This window comes from Paralichthys olivaceus, chromosome 7, assembly GCF_024713975.1.
Source record: "Paralichthys olivaceus isolate ysfri-2021 chromosome 7, ASM2471397v2, whole genome shotgun sequence".
NCBI classification, from domain to species: domain Eukaryota; kingdom Metazoa; phylum Chordata; class Actinopteri; order Pleuronectiformes; family Paralichthyidae; genus Paralichthys; species Paralichthys olivaceus.
The window spans coordinates 17389195-17415728 of NC_091099.1; the positions used below are offsets into that span (position 1 = coordinate 17389195).

Here is a 26534-nt window from a genome sequence, read left to right on the forward strand (position 1 = left end):
AATAAACTTCTATTCCAAATAATTTAATTGCCTATTCTGAGCTCTCTTGTTAATTTTCTGTAAAATAAAGGACAAGCCCAAACAATGAAAACATATCCAACATTAAATACATTTCTAAAAATATACTGCAAATATACTGAATACATGGATGAGTGAGGACGGGAGGTAGCACAGCAAGACAGGGATGTGTAAATGCTTCATTTGCTTTAGTTTTGCTTACCTGCTCTCAGTGAGCCATGAATGTTCATGTTTGCTGATTGTAATTGAGCTGTTTACGATGAAAGCTGGAGCATTGCGGCATTTCACAAAATGTTTTGATAAAAAATGAAAAGAAAAGTGAAGAACTCAAGTATTCACTCCTTTCTTCCCCTTTTCTGACCTGATTTGTTGTTAAAGCTGGGACTTTTTCTCCCTGGCATATATTGATATTTTTATTTCTAACATGTTTGAAATAAAAACCTATAACAATATGAAACATACTGTCTCCTGCAGTTATAAGTTGAAGCATCATATCAGTAAAAATAAAAGACACCTGAAGTGATTCACTGCCGAACAAACGGCGAGGCAGGCCCAACATCAAAAGGTCCATTATGTTCTCTGAGTGTAATCAGTTTCCCCTGACGGGCTCTAAAGTCAGCGCCTCTTGCTTCGCTAAATCCCAGCGTGGCCATCAAATCCACGCTAATCCCTCACTCCACCATCACACGACACGGGGGGCAGGGGAGGAACGAAGAGGGTCAGTCAGAGTCACCACACACACACAAATATATACACACATACACACACACACTACCTGGACACAAAGCCCAGCCCCAGGTGTGATGAGGCGGAAGACGTTACAGCAAACAAAGAGAACTAAAGGGAGCCTGGAGCAAAAGCCCTTCTGAATTCGACCTCACTCTGACATTTGGGACAATATGTAAACTCAAAGGCTCGTGTGAAGGAGATGGTGCACTGCTCTCTGGCTTGTTACAGCACACACGCACACACACACACCCACTGCAGCTGCTGCCTTGAGGACAATGAGCATCATTTCTATTCAGTGCATGCTACCGACTTCTACAGCTGTGTGGACATTGTAGATCAAAATTCCACCACCAGCACATTGAGCTCCCGTGCACGCTTATATTTTCAGAGCACGCTCACTCCTCTCTGCTGCAGGACACACACACACACACACACACACACACACACACACACACACACACACACACACACACACACACACACACACACACACACACACACAGGAAACCTGCAAACTAACAGGGAGGATGGTTTCGCGCACCATTTCTGTTTCTTTGCTCACCACATTGACAAGCAGCAGCGTCATTTCCTGTGAATGACAACATGACAGAATCCGAGCCTGTGACCGAGCCTCTCTCCGTGCATTAGGCTCGACAACGCTGCTGCGGGCTCAATTCACAATTCACAGAAGAGAAAGAGGTGCGATGTCTGTTACAGACGTGCATATGGTAACGCTGCCGCCCACACATGCTATATCTGCACATACATACACACACAAAAGCCATGGTGACACATCCACCACCATCACACTTCACTCCAGAGCTGAAATGATTAGTCCATTATAAAGAAAATAAATTCATCAGCAACTGCTTTGGTAGATGATTAATCCTCTCTGTTGTTTCTGAGCCAACACATTGAGCATTTGCTGGTTCGAAGATTTTAATTCAGGAGGTTTTGTGTTTTTTCATTTTTAGAGTTTTTAGAGTTGGTATTTTTGCTCAGACTGAATACATCACTACTGGCTCAAAGTTCTATTATTTCATAGACTGACATGATTTGTGGATTATTTGTTCGTAAGAAAGTTTACGCAAAATCTATTGGACTAATTAGCAGCAAAGAAAGATGTGTGGCGTGTGTGAGTCAGGAGGAAAAGAACACATTAAATATTGGTGCATATCCAGTTTTTGAGGTGGATCCAGGAATTTACTTTTCACTTTCCTTCACATTGTGAGATAGAGCATTTTTCAACATTTTCATAGATTTCTCAGAAGATATTTCGTTTCCCTTTATGAAAGAAAAAAAACAGACATGTAAATGGGACTGATATCTGTGATTGTGTACAATTTGGTGCAGACCCCAATAAAAAATCCTTATCTAGTGAATTTAAACGTGGTTTCATAAGGGGACTGCACTCTACTGTGTCAGAAATGTACAAATTAAAAAAACTGTTCTTGCATCCACTTGTTAATCTACATCCACACCTAAATTAAATGGGTTCTTCCCAGGAACACGCTGCATCCTTCCCCTGAGGCGGAAATCAGTTAAGTTGTTTTTGCATAATCCTTTTTACAAGCCAACAAACCGAGGTGAAAACATAACCTCCTTGACAGAGGTGACTTCTGGCTCACCCAGTTCATCTCCAGACTAATCCCTGATGTGATCTGGGGGAGTGCTGAGTGATGAGAGAAAAGAGATGATTGTATGGCTGCGAAAATGATTCCACCATAGATTCGGCACAGTGACTCACACAGCTGAGTGATGAGGAAAAGCTGGATGGTGGTGACAGAGTTCTTCCACAGAGCTCCTGGATGAGCTGCGTGTGTCAGTCTGCCATCACACAGCAGCATCACACTGTGTGTGTGTGTGTTTGTGTGTGTGTGTGTGTGTGTGTTTGAGAGCGGGGCAGCCAAGCCAAACCTGCTGACTCATATGTGAACGTGGGCTGATGTCTTTGTGAAAACCGCCACTGATGCTGCAGATGCAAGAGTGCGGAGCCTCGTTTTTTAAGAATCCTCCAGAAACAGTTTCAGGCTTTGACCTCAGCTGGTCATCACTTGAGATTATGAAAATGCAGGGTGCTCTCCATGGAGGAAGTGTGTTTTTCAGGGGGTGGGGGTGTCTGCGACTGAGGCAGCCTTTTTGACATTCAGCAGCGGTCTGTGTATTGTGGTGCTGCTGAGTAATCACATTGAATCATCTACTGTAAAATGCATTACAGCAGCTCGTTACACAATGCATGGAGAGGAAAAGTCGGAATTTGATAATCCAGGTGGAGCTGCTGTCGGTGTAACCCGCAGTGCTCAGAGTCGCCCTTCAATCTGAAACATGATTTGATCAGTGCAAATAATCTGCTGCATGAAGTTTGTGAACAATGTGGATACAGACAGATACTGGATGATTGGAATGACAAATCACACACTTTTGTACATTTCAGCTGAGATTCTTCACAAAGTTGTACTGGCAGCAGATCGTTTTTACAAATTACACAAAACACTTTTTTTAAACAGACGTCACAGCACCATCTGCTCGACTGAGATAAACAACTCTGCCTACTCAGTTTTGTAAACTCTACCATCAGCTGGACAAAACATTTCAAAGTTAACTTCAGAGTCATTCTCATCAGCATCATCTGGAAAATACTTACACAATCACAATACTGGCTCCTTAGGTTTACTATCGGGCTTCTCTGGGTTTGATCTAAAGAATCTTTATTAGTGGCAGTGGACGAACTGTTAAGATCCTTTAGTTAAGTAGTAAAGAAAAGCTTCAGTGTAATCTCGGTGATACAGGATTATTGAAGCCAATTCCAACATCTAATGGCATTACGTTTTTTTATGTGTTGTTAAAACCTGGAAAAACTACATTAAGATGTAACTATGCCGAAATTATCTCAATCTTTGGTTTTCTATCCTGCTATTTCTGTTTCTTATTGGTTTACATACAAAGCCTATATACCTTCAATAAACTAATTTTGTTTCAGTATGGATCCATTACTCAAGTTAAGGTTGTGAATTTAAATCATTACAGAACACTTAAAAGTATTAAATAGAAAATATCAAATGAAAATGTGAAGCATTTTAAAGTTGTAGTTGGTCAAAGTGCAACTTAATTACATTTCATACTGTCGGGTAGTTTAATGAAGAATTCATCATCATATTTTAAAAGGTAATCTGTCGATTCACAATATTAAGTATCTTTTCCTCTAGCATCACCAGCAGGTTGACATTTTTATGATTCAGATCCCAATCTATATTTGGTTCATAACCAACCTGCAAAACTGAGCCTTAGCTGTACTTTGAGCTTTTTGTATAGACAATAGACATATAAAAATGGATGACATGACAGCTGCCAAACAGTGAAGCCAAAGCATCTTGACCGCCCCCTGGCGGCTGGCTGCATTATTAATCATAAACCCTGCCTCAAATATTAGTGGGTGGGACATGGACCAAAGGGGGCAGAACGTCATGATTGACAGCTGAGCCTGAATTATGATTGGTCGAAAGCATGTATCCGCAGGACCTCAATACCATGGCTCCACACCACAATAACTACTGCACAGACTCTGGCTGCAAATTATGTTAGTGCAAGATGGCGACACCCATATCCAGGATATTTTAGCCTCATTTTTGGAAGAGGAGACGCGTCGTCCATCTTTATATAGAATCTATGCTCAGGACCAAGACGAGCCAACACTTGTTCTCTTACCTTTTAGGTATTAAAGATCCAAAATATTTTTGCTGCATTGTTAAATAACTAGAATGAAAATTCGCACCTCTCACAGATCCAAAGCCTGAAGCTGACAACCATTAAACACCCACACACTCTGGACCAATGGCTACTTTCCCGGATAGTGCACTTTGTGTTCACCAGAACTGTTGATCAAACAGAGAAAGATGGTCAGTTTACAGGTGAGAGCTGACACCACTCGTAAACAAATGGAAGAAGAAAAAATATCAGCCACTCGAGGGAGATATTTGGCAGAAACCCGTGGTAAGTCAGAGAGAGGCTGCATTATGTTAATGAGGGTGATAACTGGCTCCTGTGCTTTGATACAGGACAGAGGAGTGCACTTCAACACTCAGAATACAGCAGATTTCTCTCTATAGGCATTCACACCGAGAGAAGCAGGAATACAAATGGGAACTCAGGAAATTACCACACACACTATTATTTGACTTTCCATCATTACAGTCATGTCCTCCCACAGTGAATGGAGCTGAAGGACAGCGGTGGTGCAAAGTGGTCGGTGTAGCATCTTCTTCAAAAGGGTGAAACCAAGGACTTCCACCATTCTTGTTGCCTAGCTGCCATTTTCCCGGTTCCAGGCAGCGTTCAAGAATCCCACTCTTCTCCGCACAGGCTGTGTTTCAGAGAATGATCAATGCTAGAAGGAATGAGCAGATCTGACAAAGCTGACCCCGGCTAAGTCACATCCAGAGTCGGTTTAATATCGGCTGTAGAGGCCTCTTCTTTCATTAACATCAAACTCAAGAAAGGAAATTTACCTCTTCGTTGGAAGAAATAAAGAATGATAAAGGTTGTAGCTTCAGGGGCTAAACAGTGGGATGAATGAGTGAACTGCAGCTCGGCTCTGGCTCTGAGCTGACAGACAACTTTGGCACTTTAATCTCAAAATGTGGGATTCTGGAAATACATGGAAAAGCACTTAGACAGGATGCAATCAGACTGTGTTGCTTTCCTGCTGCTTTTAAGGTAGCACATTTTAATAAATACACCACTGATGTCATTTGATCCTCTCAGTGGTGAAGTGTCTGACCAACACTGGACTTTGAGAAAGACACCCAAAAATATATATATATATAAATCATCTTTAAAAAAATTTCAACATACAGACTAATATTCTTTTTTTTATTAAAATGACTACAGTGGATATTTCTATATTAACTGATCACATGACTACTTGTCCAGGCTGTGCCCCACCTCTCACCAAATGTCAGCAGGGATTGGCTCCAGCCACAACCTTCAAGGAATAAGCGGTATATGATGGATGGATGTATCGACGGATGGTGACACACACTACGTTCACACAGCCGCCCGATCATTTTTTTTCCCCCATGTGACTCAGATCTGATTGTTTCATGACAGTGTGAACAGCACAGTTCACATGGAATCGGATCTTTTCAAATCAGATTCAAGCCACTTTCATATGTGGTGCTATCAGATACACATCAGATGAAATTGAAATGTGACCTCAGTCTAAACAGCCATGTGACCCGTATCTGAATTAAGTGCAACTTTATCATTACTCTAGATCAACATTCTTCATAATTTTGTGCAGGCTAAGGGGCGGGCGGGGGTCACTCATAGAAGACAGCTGCCACAGGGGAGGGACAGTGAGGTTTTTGGCCTCATGAGTACTTGGGGTGACACGTCTGTACAAGCAAAACTTGAGGGTTCGTATTGTAACTGGACAGTGTTTCAAAGAATCAAGAGAAAAATGAAACCACGTGTGGCCTCCATGTTTATTACCACCTTCTTTTCAGCATGCTGCATGTCTATTTGTTCTTTTGCACATGTGGGTCACATCAGGGCCATGACCAGTTCACATTGGAGTCTGTTGTTGGCCACATTTTACAAGATAATGTGAACAGTGACATAAAAATATTGGATCTAGAAAAAAATCTGATTGAGCACTAAGGCTTGCAGTGTGAACGTAGCTTTGTAATGATGAGCCAGTCGGACCTCATCACTCGGCTGTTTTTGCAACTTCAGCTCAGTCTTTTCGTTTCCCAGATGGCAACTTGACTGTTTTGGTTGAGTCTCAGACTATTTAAAACATATCTTTGTCTTTTATCTGCAGCATCTAGTTCTTTAATTACAACATATGTAATACAACATACATCTATAAGGCCCCTTTTGGTCTTTTACCCCTTAACAACGCCTCAGTGTTCTCAAACCCACTCAAATGACTGGATTACACAGCAGGTCCAACTGTTTTGACTAAGCTAAAGGTTTTCTCATCATGCACCTGAAACATGGAATACTATTCTTAACAATCTAAAGCTCAACTTATTTTTTATCCCACAGGCAATTTAAGTTTCCTGTCTTACTTGATTTTACCTCCAGTTGTTCTTGTTTTAGGTGATTCATTTGTTTTACTTGATTCATTAGCTTAAATCAAAATGTATGCACTGTAATTATTCCTATAAGGCGTTTACTTTTGCTCTTATTTTGCTACTTTGCAAATTTAACTGTTTCTTATTTGTGTATTCTTGGCATCTTGATTTATTTATTTTCTGTACTATAAAGTAAATTATGTCTCTATGTATGTATTAAAGTTCAAATATAGGCTGACTTAATGAAAAATGATATTATCTCAAGGCACTTTGCATATAAACAAATCAATTATCAATAAGGCTGCAATGGGTATTGAATCGGTAAAAGTTGAATTAGTGAATCCTTAATCATCCATCAAGCTGTAACATGAGACACACATTATAACATTGCCACTGCGTGGTAACCCCAACACTTTGCCTACTGGGATCTGTGAAGGTGCTTTTGGTCAGGTTACTTAATTTGCTTCTGCAGAGTATCAGCAGCTTACGGGTCTGAAATTAGCTGCAGGGCGAGTGACGGTGAGGAGGGAGGACTGGCTTCAGTGGTGAAGATCTCATTAGCTTACATCTAAAGCAAGTAGAACACACGGCGGAGGAGTGAGGCCGAAGCATTACAGACACTGCTGCAGGTGTTCAGCTCGGAAACTCCTATTATTATCTGATCAGTCATAATGTACACACACACACACACACACACACACACACACACACACACACACACACACACACACACACACACACACACACACACACACACACACACACACACACACACACACACACACACACACACAGGCCTGCAGCTGCTGCTGAAGTCTGATCTTTTCTCTTTGCTGAATGTTCACACCAACGTGCACTTTTCAAATTCAAATGTTTCAGAAAACAGAATATCATAGATAATATAATAGAACCTCTCACATTCTATTCAGCCCTGATTTGTCAGTGCTGAGGTCTGCAGCAGTGTTGGGAAATGGAAAATGATCTGACAATAATACAGAAATATTAAGAGTGAGTTGTAATGACAGTATCAATAAATGATATCAGTAAATTGAGCTAAATGCAGGCGGGATGGTTGTAGGATTATGAGCTAAACTGAACCATTTTAAACTGTTTAGTGACTCAACACTTTATCAGCAAAATAACTGAGAATGAAATCTGTTTGATAAATGCAGTGCTGTAAAACATGTATTCGCCCATATACCTCTGAAATCTCTGAGTCAATCAGCCATCGCATGACTACAAATTATCCTTTGTATTCGTGTGACTGGGCCATTACCTGCAGGCAACCAAAGCCTGCTCAAACCGGATTGGTCAAACTAGAAAGGGACACCAGCAAATACTGTCCCTCACCTACAGATTCACACATACACAATCTGTTTATCTCTAAAATGTAGTGGGGCACAAGTATAAATGAATATAAAATGAAAGTGAAAGCACAGGACACGTGTAAATGCACTTTCAGTGAAGCAGTGAAAGAGTTTTCTTTGGCTCAAGGCCTTTGCAAAGGGTCGAACCCTGTCGGACACTGAGGGGAAACCTCACATGGAGTTAGAGTGGGAGGAAGATGAGGACGATGAGGAGGAGGAGGGGGAGGATAATCTGTCTCTCTTCCTCTGACCAACAGTCCTTCCTCATCCATTTTTAATCCTCAGGTAAAGCTGCAGAGTTGCTTGGATTTTCTACCCCTGGTGACCTGTTGTGAACCACAGTGTGCCGCGACAAGGAACTCCCTGATTAAGACACACAGGAACTAGTAAATGGGACTTAGTTAAAGTCAATCAGCCAGGAACACCCTGTACAATATCTAACATACGGGCTGAGCTGATACTAACTGGCCCCCGGAGATGTGCTGTACTGTGTTGTGGGCGAGGGATACGTGTTCCTCCAACCTGGCCATTGTGTGTGGACACAGTTAACCACGATGATTCACTGCTGTTATTCAGTGGCTCCTCGCACATAAATGAAAGCCTTGGGGAAATCAGAAGAGCCTCCAGTTAGGAATGTCTGACTGTTTAGCAGAAACAGCTGAAGTGTCGAGTGCACTTCATGAATCACCAATCTGCCCGAGGGTTTTATGATGCTGCTGCTGCTGCCGCTCAGGAAAAGCAGGTCCATGGTCATGCTGAGCAAGGGTACACTTTCACAGAATCAGGGGATGGGGAGGAAAGCCAAGAGGATGATGAATACTCTACATTTACACATAATAAGGTTGCATTTCTTACAACAGCGAGTGTGTTTGAATGTTAGTGAAATGCCTCCTTCCCAGCTTGGCTATATCATAGTGACTACTGGAGGCCATTTTTGGCTCAGCCTGACATCAGTTTCTGAGGCCAATTTAAAAAAGGAAAAACACATTTCCCAAGGGAAACATGGGCCTTCCCCCCCGAATCCCTAACAACACAAACATCACCACATTAAATTACTCTCAGTCGAGGGAGGAGGGACATAGCTTCAAGGGACGAATACCAGAGGGAGAAAAGAGAAATGCACATTAGATGTGTGATAGCACCAAGAAATCCATCACAAGTCTGAAAGCCTGAGAGCTTGACCAAATCTAGACCAAGGGGTCTTCTGTTCAGGGAACACTTGGGTTCTCATTCTGCTGCAAAGAAGACGAGACGTGAAGTCAAAGCTCCCTCTGTGACCAACGTGAACCTGGTGCTAGTGCTGGGCTGGTGCTAGGGCTGTTTAGGAGTTGGTTCTACTTGCGATTGTTTTGAGAAACAGGCTGGAGACATCGTACAGCTATATCACTTTGTTACTCAATGCGTCACTTCATTCGTCTCTCTGATTTCTCAGCAACACTACACTTCAAGCACAACATTGACAATGGTGGACTACGGCTTCTCTTTGCTAGTGTTGCTCCTGGATTCACACATCACCCGATCATCAACGAACAAGGAGGTAATATAGCCATTTTCTGGCATGATCTTGAGAGGAACTCTGGAGACCTGGGTCCGGACTTTCTCCAGAGGTTTCCTTCACACATGCACAACGCCGCGGGAGCTTCTTCACTCACAAAAGCAGTAAAAACAGCAGCAAATCCAGCAGAGGTTTCAGGTGAGGTGTGGTGCAGTAGGAAGAGTTAAAGTTAGAATGGTATCAACCCACCCACTCGCTCGCGGTGGGGATCTACTGCTGTGTTCTCACATCGGCTCCTCCGGAGTTTCTGCGGACTTTATACTACTTTCAGTGCATGTCTGAAAGCAGCTAATGTTTTCGTTGGTGTTATTGGTCTTGTTCGTCATGATGGTCCCACCCACTGATGTAAACGATTCTTACCACTAGATCAGAAAGCATTGGTGCCAAAGTGGAACACATTTTTCTGGCACTAGAGCCACGTTCCTCGAACAGCGAAACACAAAGAACCAGTTCGAGATTCGTCACTGGCTCCAAATCAGAGTTGAACTGCCTTGGTGGTAAAAGGGTATAGGACCAAAATAGAACCTGGAATTCACCTTCTCTGGGGGCCAAGGTCAAGACAACGACTTCAACCACAGTGGTCCCTAAAAACTATAACCACAAGTCAAATGAGACGGAGCTGGAGGACAGTTTTCATGACCAGAGTTTTTAGTCCAAGACGAAGACACAGACCCAGACCCATTGTTTCACTGTTGGAATAAGAAGAGTCGCCACAGATGGTCCTTCAGAGCTGATTCCATCCTGTGTGCATGCAAATGAGCCTTATCTCTATCACACTTGTTATGACGAACAAAACCAACTGTGGAGGAGATGAATGGCTGCCTGCACGGGTCTCTGTGTGGTTTACATGCTTCTACCCTGATCTGCGGTGGGTTTTTTGAATGAACTGTGACTGCAGCATAATGTCTCCTGTGATTTGAAGTTTAAACAGGCCCTGTCTCTTTGTGGAGCCATGCTCGGTTACTTCTGCACATATTCAACAGCTGTCTGTCTGTCACTGAACCCTTTCCTTCCTGCTCATCGCTGCAGTGTGTTGCCATGTGTTGTCTGGTGCATTCAAAGTTTCTGCGTTACTCACGTCCCGAGCACTTCCTTGAAGTCGAAGATGCTCTTGATATCGTCGACGTGCTTCTTCCAGGATCCATCGCCGCACTCGCCGTTTTCTCTCGCCATGGTGGTGGTGTGGGGGTGCGGGGACGAACAGAGAGGAGGCGCCGCTGGCTGGGGTCGATCACCACAGTCCTCTCATCCAGGAAAACAAAAGCCACGGGAGGAAGAAGAAGTGGTGCACTTGTGTATCTCAGCTCACAGACTTCCTGGCTCTTTGTCAGACCGTGTCGCTTCCTCAGCCCCCTGCATGCAGCCCAGCCCGGGGAGGGGAGGGAGGTCTGAGGGGTTATTTGACTAATCTGCCTGACGTAGCGGATCCCGAGCCTGAGCTTCCCCGCTGCTCAGATCACTGTGACGGGGAGGGAAACACAGCCTCTCCTCCCTCCTCCTCATCCACCTCCTCCTCTTCTCGGCTCCTCCCGGCCGGGGGTTCAGTCAGAGTCAAGCGGCGACGCGGTGATCTGAGGTCGGGCAACACTCGGTCTGCATCGTGGAGCCTCAGGGACGTCCCCGTGGTTGTTAAAGCGATGTGAGGAGGGGGAGGATGAGGAGGATGCTGGGTGTGTGTGTGCGTGTGTGTGTGTGTGTGTGTTTGTGGTGGGGGGTGGGGGGGGTGACAGATGCATGAACGACTCAAGTGTTCGCATTGCACCAAATCACCGGTGTCATGATCTGTCTCTGCTCACATGTCCCCATGTGAACACCAGGTCTGGTTCAACGTGTTGTAAACAAACATGCGTTCATTTTAACAGGTGGTGAAATGTACAGGCAGGGGCGTAGCCAGGAGTTATGGGGGCTCATGTGCAGTAGGTGCACCCCCCCTTCCATTTCATTCAGTTTGATTTCTTTGGCTTCAGGTTCACATTACATTACATTTTATTTAGCTGACACTTTCATCCAAAGTGATTTCCAATAAGTCTAATTAACCATGAGGGTAAACTCAAAACAGCAAGAATCATGTAAGTACACTAGCTTCAAAAAAGCCAAACTAAAAAGTGCTACATGTAAAAGAAACTTGACTTAGACCATGTTTTTAGTCAAGCTGTAGTCGGCAGAGATGTTTAACACCAAACTGCTTCGAACCCAGTGTAAATGAGAACAACTGGTTTTGACAATTGTCTAATGTGATGCTATTCTTCTTTAAATCTGAGCTGATAAATATAAAGGAGTAAAAAGTTGGATGTTTGACACTGTACTGGATTCAAGTAAAAAGCGGCAGAAAATTGACATACTTAATTCAAGTACTTCATAAATGTATTTAACTGCAGTATTGTAGTACATATACTTCCCACCCCTGATCCCTCAGTATGTCTATGATTGTAACTATAGGCCATTATTTCAGGTCAAGGGTGAATTAGACTGGTTAAGACAAAAATAACTGAAGCACAATACACGAACATGAAAATAGATTTATTGAAAAATATTTCCATTTGAACATTCTGCTTGTATTTACATTAGCCCTTTAATGCCATTACTTTGAATTTAAGTACCACTTTCAACTGTGATTTCATCATTAAAACAATCAAGTACCTCTTAACCCAAATTTGTAACATAAAATGTACAAATATGTTTAATTCATGATAGAATAAACCTACCACAGGGGTAACAAATCTTCTTGTTATTTTCAGAAACATTTCATCTCCTTAAGTATTCAATCCAGTTAAAATACTATCATTCTTATATAAATAGTTCAAGGGTAATGCTCCGAGATGTTACACTGATATCTTTCTGTTCAGAACCGTAAAAAAATGAACAACTCAAGATAAAATGCATGACACAATTCAATAGTTTAGAGTCCTGAAGTGTGGAGCCTGTACAGGTTTGACACAGGCACATTACAACAATCCCCAGTGCTACAAAATCCACGCTCGCCTAAAAGTGTGTTTACTACAAGGCCTTGATTCAGATCCAAACTTAATTTGCGGACGTGTTTCTTCTTACCATAGACTCTTTAATTTTGGACCAATAAAGAAAACTGTCAGGCTAAATGAGAGAAAGGGAAAAGAAGTAAACAGAAAATAGGCCTTGCCTTCAAACCACAAAAACATAACAATTAAAACTAGAGTTATATGTGTTTAAATAAAACACTTACTGTCTTTAACACTTTAATTTGTTCCTTAAATTATTGACCAATTAGTTTCACAGTTGTGCACATCATTTAACGATCTCATGTATCTTCCGTGCAGCAGCTTCTTTAATTTAGTGATAGAAGCTGAAAAACCACAGTAGTAGAGTAGTGTTGTGTGGTGTGGTACAGAAGTTGTGTACTGGTTATTTTATCTCCCAGTCTTAGGAGAAGGTAGCGTTGAGGATGGCCTCCTGCTGCTGGTGATGCAGGGTCCCGATGCCGACAGCAGGTGCAGGCAGCGCGGGTCGGCTCACTAACCGGAGCTGAGGAGGACATAGGAGTTTATTACACAGTTTATTTACAGACCATCAGGCTTTACAATGTTGATTGTGTTATTCCAAACTCTGCTCACCTTGCAGGCCAGCTGCATCTCAAACCTGGGAGCCACAAAAGACCAGGGGCCCATGTTCTGAGGCTCCTCCTGACTCCAAACAAACTCTGTGGAGAAACGAAGGGACAACTGATTATAATACACAGTAAAGAAGGAGGTGATTCACAGTGTTTTACAGAAGGAGATCAGAGTTTCTTTTTCTTAATCTAAAGAAAAGAAATTCAGGAACAATTTTAAAACCATCTTTTAAGTTGCTTTCAATCTTTTTTAGGGTGATCGACTGTTAATAAAATCATCTCAAATTATCTCTTTATCCCCAAAAAATCAGAAAAGACAATTTTGAGGTTCATCTCTGAGTTGTGTTTCCAAAATTGTTCACAACCTGCTTCATGTCTGAAAGCTTGATTTTTCCTCAAGAAGCAAAATCTGCATTAAAAAAGTCTCAATATCCCTCACTACTGTTTGTGTTTTAGAAGCTTAACTGCTATGAGCACATGGTGAATTTGATGGTGACTCAGATGAGCATTGTAACATTTTGATCAACACAAATAGAAACTACTTTCTTGTAAAACCCAGCCAGACATGTGGCGGATCCAGAGGTGACGTCAGGATTTGCTAAAACTGCCTGTAAATGAATCCTCCTTTTCCAATGGGCAGTGATTGTGGTGAGTTCATTCAGAGAAAAATACAGTTAAGAACCCAGAAATGACAAAGATTGGTGGGTGAAGAGAAGGATGTTGATTGCAGAAGTTCCTCAAGCTTGGAAAGTGTTGCACAACAAAATGAAGCAATCCCTGACTGAAACTCATTTAGCCACTGATGACGGTTAAAGCAGCAGAAGTACTCGTTCTGCAGTCATTACCAGTATGTATGTCACATACACTGATCTACCAGTATCTCTGGTTATTTAGTGTCAATGATAGTGGTGACCCTCAGAGGTCATCGATCATTTTTGTTCTGTTCTGGATTCGAATTTTTTTTTTTAGGATGACAAGACAATAAAAAATGAGAATTAAAAGATAAGCCTGTGTGTAATGAATCTGTAAATTCCTCCAACTCCAGGTTTCTCTGCTTTACATTTATATTTGGAACAAACTTCTACATCAGATTTTTATCCTAATCCCGTAAACACTTATTTCTCTTTACTATTTGGTCTTTTGTGGTTTGTTTCTTTAAATTAAATAATTTCCTTCCCCGTCTTATAAATGTCACAACATTCTTTAGCTTTATATGAAGAACTACATAATGGTTAGAGTGATATGATGTGCAAAATGGTATCGCATCAGTCAGGTGAAGCTACACTGAAGTACTTTCTGTCTACACACACTGAAGCCTGGGCTTACTTGCTATAAATGGACTGTATTTATATAAAGCTGTTTTAGTCTTAACAACCACTCAAAGGGCTTTGCACTCATTTTCCCCCATTAACACAGCACTTCTGTATGCTGTGTGTTTTTACATCACATCATTCACACACTGATGACACAACTGTTACGAGCACATCGGGCTTCTTAACACTGCCATGTGGACTAGAGGAGATAGGGATAGAACCACCAACATTCTGGTTAGCCAAGGACCCGCTCTACCTCCTAACCCACAACATGCCCAGAAGCTAAATTAGATAGTAGCAAACCTACAGAAAACATATAGAAATGAACTAGAAAAAGACTCCAGCAAACTGCTGGAGTAAAGGTGCATGTGTACTGACTATGTGTGAGGGTGGAGCTCTGTGGAGCAGCAGGTCGGAGCTCAGTGCGAGGTCACTCTACCTTTGGCGTTGGGGTACTTGTTGAGCTCCTGCTGCAGAGCCACCAGTGGGAACGGACACAGCTCCTCCACACGCACCAGCGCTGTGTTCAGGTTTGCTGCAGATGCCTCCCTCTGTTTCAGCAGGGCGTAGTAATGCTTCCCTGAGCACAGCACCACCCTCTGGACACTGAGGGGGATTACATGACATGGGTTTATTGCATCCAACAACAAATAGTCAAAATCCCTGCCCCAGTTTAATTCATATTGTTAGTTTGAGGACAGTGGCCTTGTGGGTGACCTGCAGGAAGAAGATCTCACTCGAGTGTGGGAGAGGATTACCTGCATGATACTGCTACTAGCCACAGTAAGGTAGAGACTTATAATAGTCCAGGTGAGCTTAGGATGCAGCAGAACAGTATTAGGCAACTGTGTATTATGTTCACTGCTGCAGAGGAAACTTCCTGTTTATGAAGTTCACCACATCGTTTTCATCAGCAGAGCAGTCTGAACCGTTAGTTGAGTTACGAGCTGCACTAAATTATTTGAGTTATAACGATTCAGGGCCCAAAAGGGGAAACATGTTCTCACTCACTGATGTTTAAACTTGATGCTTGGAATGAGACGTGATTGGTTGAATATGGCCGACTGTTTTGAACTGTTTCTCTGTGCAGCATCAAAACAACAGGGCTGTTTTAAAGTAACATCTAAAGTCAGATTGATTTATTATCTTTATCTTAGCTGACACTGTTAATATATGATATGATGCACATAGATGAAGATTTGTGTTTTCATCAGCGTTAACTTATCTGTTAGTCAGCAGTATTACACAAAAAGGGAAGAATTCAGTTTCGGTGTGGATCTAGGATTTCTTATTTTTCACTTTCTGTAAACTTTCCATTGATTTCTCAGAGAATAATTCATGGATCTTGATGAAAACAACCAGACGTGTGTAGGGGCCTGATATCTATGAGTGTGTGCAATGTGGTGCAGATCCAAATAGAAATCCAGATCTAGTGAATTTAAATTTTGGTTACATAAGGCAACTGTTAGGCCTTAGTGGAGGTATGAACTCTACTGAGTGACACTAGTTCCTTCTGTAATTATCAGCTCTGACCTCTTAGTGATCTCTCCATTACATTACCTTAAAACACACATATTGAATCTATTTCAGTCCTTAAATCCCAACCACGTTTCAACACAAAGTGACACCCGCACTTTAATGTAGGTCACTTACAGGATGCTTTTGAATCATATGTCTTTTTTAAGCAGGTTTTATTAGACTCTTCAAAATATTAAATGGATGCTTGTTTTAAAAAAAAAACACTGCACAGATGACCTTTCAATGTCCTGCAATTTCATTCATTTTCATATATTTCAAAACGCTGAGGATCAGGCAACCTTTTGAATAATTAGCAACCCATAGAAAGAGTTTCAAGTTTGTGCAATTATTGAAAATGTACCTTTCTGCAGAGACTGAAGTGTCACCGATCACAGGTCTGAAAGTGGTTCCTGGTGCCAGTTCGGTCAGACTGGACACTGCCCCCTGTTAAATGAAGAAACACTGTTCACCCACTTCAATAATAAATAAGTCAAAATGTTGAAGATGCTTTTCACGGTGGTTTCAGCGCTCACAGAAAATCTGAGCAGTGTCTTGGGTCCAACCACAATGAGAGGTTTGCGGAAGTTTCGGATCATCTGTCTCCTCAGGAGGTGGAAGTACTGAGCGGGAGTGGTGGGGTTGACCACGGCCATGTTTACGGTGTCGCTGTCCACACCCTCCATTTTACTGTCACACAACTGCAGTACAAGAGAGGATGAGTTACTGATGACTTACAATTCAGGTAATGTGTAACACCAACATGTGACTGCTGCTGGTACGAAGCAGACGCTCAGTTAAGAAACATCCAGTGTTGTAAATCAGGGGTCTGTGAGGAGGAATGTAATGATATTCAGCAGCAGAGACTTGTGTAAAGACCTTGCTGTCAGTTAACATGTAACGGCAGAGACGTGCCCTCAAAACTGCACTAAAACATCAATATAAAGATTCCATCAAAATCAGGTGCTGTGTGTTGCTCAGTAATAAAAGTGGATATTAGATTTCTGAATAAACCGCCCCAGTCGGTGATCATTTTCAACCGGGGGGGTGGTCTTGTTGATCCAGACTGTGAAAGACGGTCAGTGTGTCTGTGACGGACAGAGAACACTGTCCTCCTGTTCTTTTCAATGCCATTCAGTTTTTTAGTTTTTAAAAATAAACTGCAGAACCGGCGAGATTTTCACCTGCACACACAAAGGATAGGGGATAGGGTATGGCTGTTTAAGCTATTTAAAGGGGAGGTTTTTTTGGTAACTTTAGTTTAAAGGGGATGACATTCCCCCTCATCTCTCAACAAATGGACTGCTGGTCCTCCCTCCAGATAATACCTGGGTGAAGATGGTAATAACAGCCTGTTATCCATCATTCCCTGATTCGCCTGCCTACCTGCTCTGTGTGTGTGAATCTGTTCAGCCATTCATTTTCAATTACAGGATCTATTTGACATGCATTGTGGAAAACGTCTAGTTTTATTCTAACCGAATTTTACTGATCAATTTTAAAATTGCTGGCCTCAAACTACATTAGCAGACATGTTGACCCCTTATGAACCAGCTCGCAGTCTTAGATGCTCAGATGGTCGTTCCAACGTTAAGGCATAAGTCTAATGGTGACCGTGCTTTTGCCATCAGGGCCACTCTTCTGTAGAACAACCTGCCTGAGAAGATACTGCTTGCAGATTCAGTGACTTCTGTTAAATGACCGACCGAGAGATCTGCTTGATTTGTCTAAACCAGGCTCCTGAAGCTGCTTATTACCCTCATATTATTCAACACAGTGTTGAAGACAGCTACAGATTTTGTCCCTCATCACATCACTATTGAATTTCAGAGGATACACTTCATTTATCAGCTGAAGCCTCAGATTATCTGCAGACAAACCTTTTGCATGTATTTTTTCACTGGAGGACGACTGTGGATTTTATCCCTGTCATTTCAAATTAAAGCACATTATGCAGGATGATCTATTGCTGGCCAGTGTGAACTGGAGAGATGACACAAAGCAAAACCAGTTTGACCACCTTCACCAGGTCACCTGACTGACGTTTTCAGACACACTTGAAAAATTGTGAAATTTGGTTTTTCTCTTCAGTATTTCAAATTTCATAAAAGTTTTTGTTCTAGTCAAGGGTTTGAGGACAGAGAATGTAGAACCTTGTACAGATTGTTGAGCACTAAAAGGCAAATTGTGATTATGGCCCATATAAATAAAATTTGATTTGATATTTGGATGTTAATGTGAAAAACAGAATAAGCAACAAGTGACTTCATATGACACAGAGGCAGAATGACACTCCCACAGACCTGGAGGAAGCGCTCCATATGGCAGGACGAGTGTTCTGGTCCGGCTCCATCGTAGCCGTGAGGCAGCAGGATCACCATCCCACACTGCAGCAGCCATTTCGCTTCACCTGGGGACATAGTTTCAAATGTATGAAGATAAAAAAAAAAAAATCCAAGACATTAGACAATGCGAGTTTAATCCTAAATGTATGAGAAGTTTACCTCCAGAGATGAAGGTGTCAAAGATGATCTGTGCTCCATTGAAGAAATCTCCAAACTGAGCCTCCCAGATGGGAAGAAGCTTTGGTTGCGCGATGCTCATCCCATATTCAAACCCCAGCACCGCCTCCTCAGACAGAGGACTGTTACACACCTGACAACCCACAAAACACCACAATTTGCTAATTGAAAGGAAGCAATCTTCTCATAGATGTTAGAGATTACAATACCAGCAACGGAAATGCCTCTGATGCTGCTAAATGTGGGGTCGTGCATCAGATCAAAGTACCTATCAGAAACCACATCTTTACAGTATATCAGTATCTTTTCTTTGCTCCAAAACTGCAGTCGCACTGCACTGTCACTGGCAAGTACTGTTTTAAGAGCTGCGAAGAAGAAGTGATTTCTGGTAGTGTAGTGTTGGACAGAGCTAGTTAAAATGTCAGCTATTTGGTAATATTTCACAGTTAAACAGATAAAAATACTGTATGCAAGTATTTAGTTTTAAGCTATTGAGAGGAAGCGATTGTTGTGTTTTCCTAGATCTATTTATTTGTGTTCAAACTATATAATAAAAGTAGTTATATTCCATTCATTCCTTGTATATATGCTTTTCAGGGGTTTAACCCTGGTCGGGCCATACAAGCAATCATCACTTCTATATATAGTACAAGTCCAGGTAGTCTGTGTCGAGACAGTGAAAAGTTATACTTATAACAATAAAATGTTAAATACGTCATGATTTATCATCATGATTTAGAGTGTTACCTCCAGGAAAGCAGTCTGCTGAGGACTGATGTGGTTGAGAGGGATGTACATGTCATTGGTCTCCTGACAGACCACCATGGCATGACGCTGACTGAATGTGCCTCTTCCAACATCCTGCCCACTGATTCGAATGTTAAAACCTGCAGCAACAATACACAGAGAGATCAGTTGAGTGCCAGCAATAAAAATTCAATGATTCTTTCATTTGATCTGATGTTATTTTCTGCTCCACACTTACCTTGACTGAGGAGAGAGCCAAACGCCAGGGCCTCTGCTGTGGACCAGTCCAGTTTGGTGCCCTCTTCCAACTTGTGCAACCGTGCCTGAGTTCACAACAGGAGCAGCACAGCGTCATCCAGATGTTGCCACATCAGCAGCACAACACCATCTGACAGATATGAAGGAGACGACGGCCTTACTTGTGTGTGGGTCTTTCCCAGGTGACCGTGCAGCTTGATTTGCTCGGGGATGGTCACTGATTTCACTCCAACAAACTGCAGCAGAGGAATGGGGACGCCCGTGTCCCAGGTGGTGACTCTGTCCTGGGGCTGAACCAGATCTCCCCAGCGGCCCTGCAGGTTGGTGGGCGGGGGGGTGTACAGGGTCATGTTGGCCAGCTTGTCGTTCAGCATGCCGTAGTGCTTGGTTTTGATCTGGTCGCGCTCGGCTTCGGTCATCAGACCTTCGGAGATCAGCTGGTCTGAGTAGGAGTCAGGGATGCTCTTACGGGAGCTGCAATAAAGTGACAATTACCCAATAATATTTCAAAAACATAACATACAGCAGTGATGGAAGAAGAATTTAGATGTTAAAGAATGTGTTCTATTCTATATTGTAATTGTAGGTTTCTAAAGTCTCAATCTAGAAAGCAGCAATATTTTCTTTATAAATCCAACAGTATTTCTAAAATAAATATTGCCTAATACCTACTGAAATATCTTTATTGATGGTTGCAAACCTAGTGGAGAGTGACATGATTAATGTGTCGGGAAAAAAATCTGTTCAATTTGTGTTAATTTTTTGGAAGGTTCCTTTATGATTTTGTGAGATATTGGATCATTTTATTAAACAGTTATTTAGATAAAACCACATGAGAAGTTTAGAGAGGAAATTCCTACTACTGAGGCGATTTTTGAAAATAAGTTATAAAACAAAGTAAAGAAGGTAAATTGAAGTTGTCCTTACCGGATGATCTTGTACATGGTTGGGTTGGTGAAGAACGGTTCGTCCAGCTCGTTGTGGCCCCACTGACGATAGCAGATCAGGTCCAGGATCACATCTTTCCTGTAACGCCGCTGGTACTCCACAGCCAGCCGAGTGGCTCGCAGCACCTCCTCTGCATCATCTCCGTTTACATGGATCACAGCACAGTTCACCATCTTACCTGTGATAGAAAAACAAGTCATTACTTAGAAGACGCTTCCATGAACAAAAACCTGTGACATGACATTTAAAAGAGATACCAGAAATATTGTATGTAAATAATAATAATTGAAGAATACTGAATCTGTGTCACTGACCGACATCACTACAGTACAAAGATGATCTCCCTCTCTCTGACGGAGTGGTGAAGCCCACTTGGTTGTTCACTATGAGGTGGATGCTCCCACCGACTCTGTAGTGAGGCAGGTTTGAGAGGGTCAAGGTTTCTGTAACTATCCCTTGACCAGTGAAAGAGCCGTCACCATGGACCTGTGAGTAGAGAACAGAGATCAGTACTAACTAGGGATGTCACGATATGAGATTTTGGTGCCAGATTGTCCCAGGAAATATCACGGCTTCACGATTGTCGATACTATAGAAGAAAAAAGACTCACAACAAGCAATATATAGCTAATAATATAGCTTACGAACTAAAATATTTATTATTATCATCAACTTGATCCAGTTAGTTTTTATAGTGTAACATTTGTCTATTTAAAAGTCCTTTATGTAAGCTACTTTATTTAGTTGCCTTATTGTGGAAGGTTGGTCACTAAATTTGTGTTTCCTGTCATAAGCTGTGTATCTGTGTGGGAGTTTTATTTTGAAGTGTCAGCAACTGAAGTGGTTCTGTTATGGGTGCCACATTTGGACTAGTTTTGAAAAACTAAACGTGTCATGGTTCAAGTCACATTCTTCATGTCACACACACACACACACACACACACACACACACACACACACACACACACACACACACACACACACACACACACACACACACACACACACACACACACACACACACACACAGAGAGAAACCGAAAGTAACCAAGGATTTCTCCTCTCGCTGTGAACAACTGATGAAGTTGTTTGTCCAGCGTCTGTTGAAATCAGTTCCCTCTTCTCAACTAACGGTTCAGTGGCTCGTGCACTCAAAACGTGACTCGCAAGAGACCGCACCGTGACTTGCAAGATGCAGAACCTCATAGTTGCATATCGTATTTTTTACAATTCTTACGGTTATGAAATTGTGACGTTATCAAACAGCAATTATTGTAAAACCCGTTAATCCCGATATCCCTGGTACTTACTCTTCACCTTCTTATGGGAGTGTATTAGTTGTTGTGACCAGGTACCTGCAGACAGACGACTTGGTCCCCTGGCTGGGCGCTGTCTTCAGGTGAATAGTCGCCCTCTTTCCTGAGCTGCTGCCTGGCTCGTGTTTTGCCCTGAGCCACTGGGTTGATGGCCTCGAGGTGAGAAGGGTTGGGCAGCATGGTCACGTGAAGAGGGTGTCCAGCTCCGAAATCCAACTCCACCGAGGAGGTGAGGTGGGAGAGCACGTCGCCAATGGCCGGCGAGCTGTCGGGAAACTCGCTGAGGCCACGCATCTTACGGAACATGAGCTGGAGAGAAAAAAAAGTGGTGGAAGAAGCGTGTTTGACGTTATCACACCCGTGTTTACTCTTTAGCCACAAACCGTTACTTGTTTACATTGGCAAGAGGAAGAATATTTTCTGTTTAAATTGACCATGAAATGAGACCTGATCTTCATCTGAGTCAAAAGTCCTGATAACCACCAAGAGCTTTTATAAACTCAGCCATCTCAGCCGGCCTCTCTACGTACAGACATGTAATCTGACAGATAAGTATCTGCACTCTTTAAGATCAACGCATAAACATTTCCAGCTTCATGTTAATCAACAATTGATGATCTAAAGTCTTCCACGATCTTTGTGAGGCATTTTAAACAGATTTTTCTTGTGAGCAAAAACAAGAATAAAGTGTTTTTATTCGTCGAGATGGAGGCACATCTATATTATATACACAGTCTATGGTCTTGATTAAAATACATTGTGTTTGTTCATAAGTGATTTGACTCATTTATACATAAAAACAGATCATTGTAAAAGCCTTGATTACTCTTTCTGTCCACTGTATGATGCTGCTGGTTACAGAACTGTATGGGATTATCTAACCTCAGGTGGGAACTTCAGCAGGCCTGTCAGGAGGTTCAGTCGGCCTCTGTGGGGCATACCAATGACAATGTCCGTGACTCCACTGTGGGCCGACAGGTGGAAAAGCTCGTAGAAAAAACCCATCATGCTCTCTGCTCCCTCTCCTCCATAACGTTTCACAGTAGCAAACTTGGTGGCCAGGAAGTGGTCGAATTCCTACAGGTTGAGATGGAAAAAGTACAGAAACTGGTGCACAAAATGCTAAAAGACACCACAACATGAAATGTGAGATTGGGTTTTTGTTCTCATCTTTGTCCTTGTACCGACCTGAGACTCCAGCATGATCTTGGCCAGCTGCCTCCTCTCCTCCGTGGAGAAACTTTTCCTCTTGAGCTCCTCGAAGCGGTCGGCGAACCACTCCCTCTCCTCCAGGGTGCTCAGCTGGCTGGTCTCCACTGACAGGTGGCCGCAGTAGGCTTCTTCTAAGTAGGCCTGAAGCTCCTCCAGTGAAGCCTCAGCCTTTCCAAAGTGCCTCAGACCTGCAGAGACACGTGCAGTGAGCTGTGGTAACACCCACACGTGAGGCTCTAACTGTGCAAGACGAGTAAATATGGGAGACGAACAAGAACAGAGGGCGAGCAGCGCTGCTGTCAGGTGAACAGACTGGACTATTTTGTGGTTGTTTTGTGTCATTTTGTGTCTTTATCTAGTGGATGTGTCTTTTTGTTGTATAATGTTGAGTCTGTGGTTGTTTTGTGTCATGAATTGGTGGTTTTGTGTCTTTATGTGGTGGAGTTGTGTAGTTTAGTGTTGTGTAGTTGTCATTTAGTGCCATTTACTGGTTGCTTTGTGTCTTCTGTCTTTTTGTGATAACTTGCTATGTTTAGTGTAATTTAGTGGTCTTCCTAACTGGTTGTTGTCATTTGATGTCTCTCTGGTTGCTTTGTGTCATCTTGTGTCTTTCTGTGGTTGTTTTGTGTCTCCTTATGCTCATTCTGTGTCTCTTTGAAGCTATTTAATTGGCTTTCCAAAGGATGACATGGTCTGTATTTCTAAAGAACTTTTCTAGTACTGATGACCACTCAAAGGGCTTCACAGTACAGAATTGACAGCCACACACAGTGCATCTATGTGCAGCACCTTCTCTGCCATCCAACACTCAAACACTAATCCTGACATTAGATGTCCCTTCATACAGAGGCTCTGACCCTTTAGGCCTCGAGGAAACAAAACTTGGAGTGAATTACAGGTAGGATTGTCATCATCCTACTGGGTTGAGTGTCTTCTGCAGCTGTCCATCCGCAGCTGTTGTTTACCTGAGGTGTTGAGTTGTCCTGTCAAGGTGCTGCTCAGGATGTTGATCTCGGGGACACTTTCAGAAACAGGCAGCAGAGGGTTAATTTTAGCAGCCTTGTGTCCATGAGCTCTGTAAGAGTCCACCAGCCGGGCAACGCCATGATCTGAGCACAGAGTGAGAGGCTGTCTGTGTCAAAGTGGCAGCAACAACAACAACAACAACAGCAACAACAACAACAACAACAACAACAACAACAGTAGTAGTAGTAGCAGCAGCAATCTGAGTGAATGAATGACATGTTTACAGAGCAATGAGACAGTAAAGTTCTCACTGAAGGACATGACAAACAAGAATGAAGACACGTGTTTCAGTCAGACACATGGATCATTACAGAGCGGCCTCCTCTTCCTCGCAGGTGATGAAGACACCTCCTGCAGTGGATGAGCCCCTCACTGACCTTGGTTCGGCGCGGCGCTGTGGGGCTCGTGCTCGGGGTGTTTGGGTCGGTAGCCGTAGACTCCTCTCTCGGTGTGGTACCGACAGCGGAGCAGCTGTCGGGCCGCGGCCGGAGGAAGTCTGCTCAGAGACTGTCTCAGGAAAAACACCGCCGCCATGTTTCCTCCAAACTTTTCTTCTTGAGTTTCAGCAGCGTCTCCTGAAGCTACAGCACGGCGGCCATTCTGCCGGCGACACGTGACGGGAGGACACGAGAGACAGCAATCCTATTGGCTGGATACTTTCCCCTAAAACAACTTTATTGAACAGCGCGTTCAGAGACAACAACTCAACCAAGTATAAATGTATAAATGAAATACTGTAAATAAAATGCTACAGCATTAAAACCACAGTACCTCAAGTTATCAAGTTATTCAAAAGTGTCTCTGCTTTTTCTGCAGAGTTTACATTATTCTTCAAACATTTTTAGATATTATATTAGATATTATATTAGATATTTTGCCATCATTCAAACTGTGTTCAACAGCTGAGTTTCACTTTGTCTTCCACCAATCACTGTCTCCACATGTGACTTAGGTTCAACAGTTATATGGAGATTTCGTGGTTTCAAATAACTATTTTAAACCAAACTGACCAGTGACAAAGACTTGGGACCTATACTGCAGCCAGCCACCAGGTGGAGACCAAGATGCTTTGGCTTCACTTTTGGGGTGCAGTCATGTCCTCCATCTTTATAGACAGTCTGTGATTTTAACCTGACCTGATCCTTTCTAAAAAATATAACAAAGTTGATTTGTTGCCTAAATGTAATCAAACAGTGAATGGAAATACAACCATCACTGGTTAAAGGCATTTTAAGAAAGAAAAAAACATACTGGTATCAGCTTCTCCAGTGTGAATAGGCCTCTCTGCTAGTGTCAAGTTATCATTTGATTATTAAAGAAAATAGAAAAGAAAGATGAAATGAAAATGTTTGGTTGTATCCTTCCTCCTGTGATGGAATAATGTGACCTTCCCAAAGTGTTACCTTCTGGACACTCAGAGAAAAGAATGAAAAGTTTTATCAAATGCATTCAGCATTACAACAGATGAACAAATCGAAACATAAAGTGTGTTGAAATTTGATTTTAAATGTATGTTTTCCAGGAAGAGATAACACAAACACTGTTTTGTTTCGTAAGTGTCCTTGGTTGACCTAAAACCCTGTAACCAGGACATCAAATTGATTCGCATGGTGACCTCAACATGAACGTGACCAATTATTATCTCACAAGGTTTAAATTGACTTCCTCTCAAAGGACAATGTCACAGATACATACACATGGCAGAGCAGCCCAGGGAACAGTCCCATCCCGCTGTGTCTTCTGAGAACCCCGAGCATCCTCAGTATCTTTCATTCAGTCAGTCCTGGCTCGTTGCTTCTTCTGGAACATTTTCACTGAGCTTCTCCCAAACGTGTAATGTACAAATGTTACACAAAAGAGAAAACAGTGTATGTGTAATACAAGGAGCAGAGACACAGCTACCCCTGCCACGCCCCTGACGTTGTGGTTGCATTGTTGTATAACAGGTTGCCTCTTGTTTAAAGGGAGAGGTGAGGATATAATGTATATGTGCCAACCGAAATACCCATGTTCTTACCTGCTCTTTACCAACAGATGGTAAAAGCTCATTCTAGAAGGTCGTAGAAATAACTATCTGTAACAGCTGTGGCAAGCGGCACTTTCACTTCCTAGTGACTTCAGGAGGGGAAGTGTTGCGGACTGATGATATAAAGCATCAGTCTTTGCAGATTCTGCGGTCACGTGAGTTTGGAAAATGGTGGAGCTTCACTGACGGTCAAGACACGACCTTATAACAGAAGCCCCACCCCAGAGGTCGGAAGTTCACTGAAGCCTGAAGTCAATTGTCTAATCTCAGAGTTTTCACATTAACAATTAAAACCACCTTCAGTTTACTGAAGACTGAT

At 42.5% G+C, this 26534-nt stretch overlaps 2 protein-coding genes across 2 annotated transcripts in view; both read right to left on the reverse strand.

Moving 5' to 3' along the window:
• camk1db (calcium/calmodulin-dependent protein kinase 1Db) overlaps positions 1-11418 on the reverse strand; it is a 23507-nt gene extending 12089 nt beyond the window's left edge. The window contains exon 1 of the mRNA XM_069528107.1: positions 10825-11418. Within this exon, the coding sequence (XP_069384208.1) occupies positions 10825-10919 (95 nt within the window). The 5' untranslated portion in view covers positions 10920-11418. The remainder of the gene's footprint in view (positions 1-10824) is intronic.
• Positions 11419-12251: 833 nt separating this feature from the next.
• Positions 12252-26310, reverse strand: dhtkd1 (dehydrogenase E1 and transketolase domain containing 1). The gene is made up of 18 exons (XM_020079259.2): positions 25885-26310; positions 24567-24861; positions 24129-24272; positions 23140-23351; positions 22834-23028; positions 21991-22260; positions 20950-21121; positions 20615-20813; positions 19849-20161; positions 19668-19752; positions 19430-19569; positions 18665-18815; positions 18464-18570; positions 16697-16861; positions 16525-16607; positions 15085-15251; positions 13337-13422; positions 12252-13247 (listed from the first exon to the last, which is right to left on the reverse strand). Exons 2-18 carry the CDS (start codon positions 24721-24723, stop codon positions 13146-13148), a joined length of 2748 nt encoding a protein of 915 aa, XP_019934818.1. The 5' UTR covers positions 24724-24861; positions 25885-26310; the 3' UTR covers positions 12252-13145.
• Positions 26311-26534: the final 224 nt, after the last annotated feature.

Bases quoted from the DNA above. Each gene is read 5' to 3' on its own strand.
- dhtkd1 (XM_020079259.2), bottom strand. From the start codon at position 24,723: ATGGCGGCGGTGTTTTTCCTGAGACAGTCTCTGAGCAGACTTCCTCCG. The intron at 24,273-24,566 runs GTCAGTGAGGGG...CTCTGTGCTCAG, and splicing joins CAGCGCCGCGCCGAACCAAG to ATCATGGCGTTGCCCGGCTG. The intron at 18,571-18,664 runs GTAAACTTCTCA...CTATGTCCCCAG, and splicing joins TGACACCTTCATCTCTGGAG to GTGAAGCGAAATGGCTGCTG.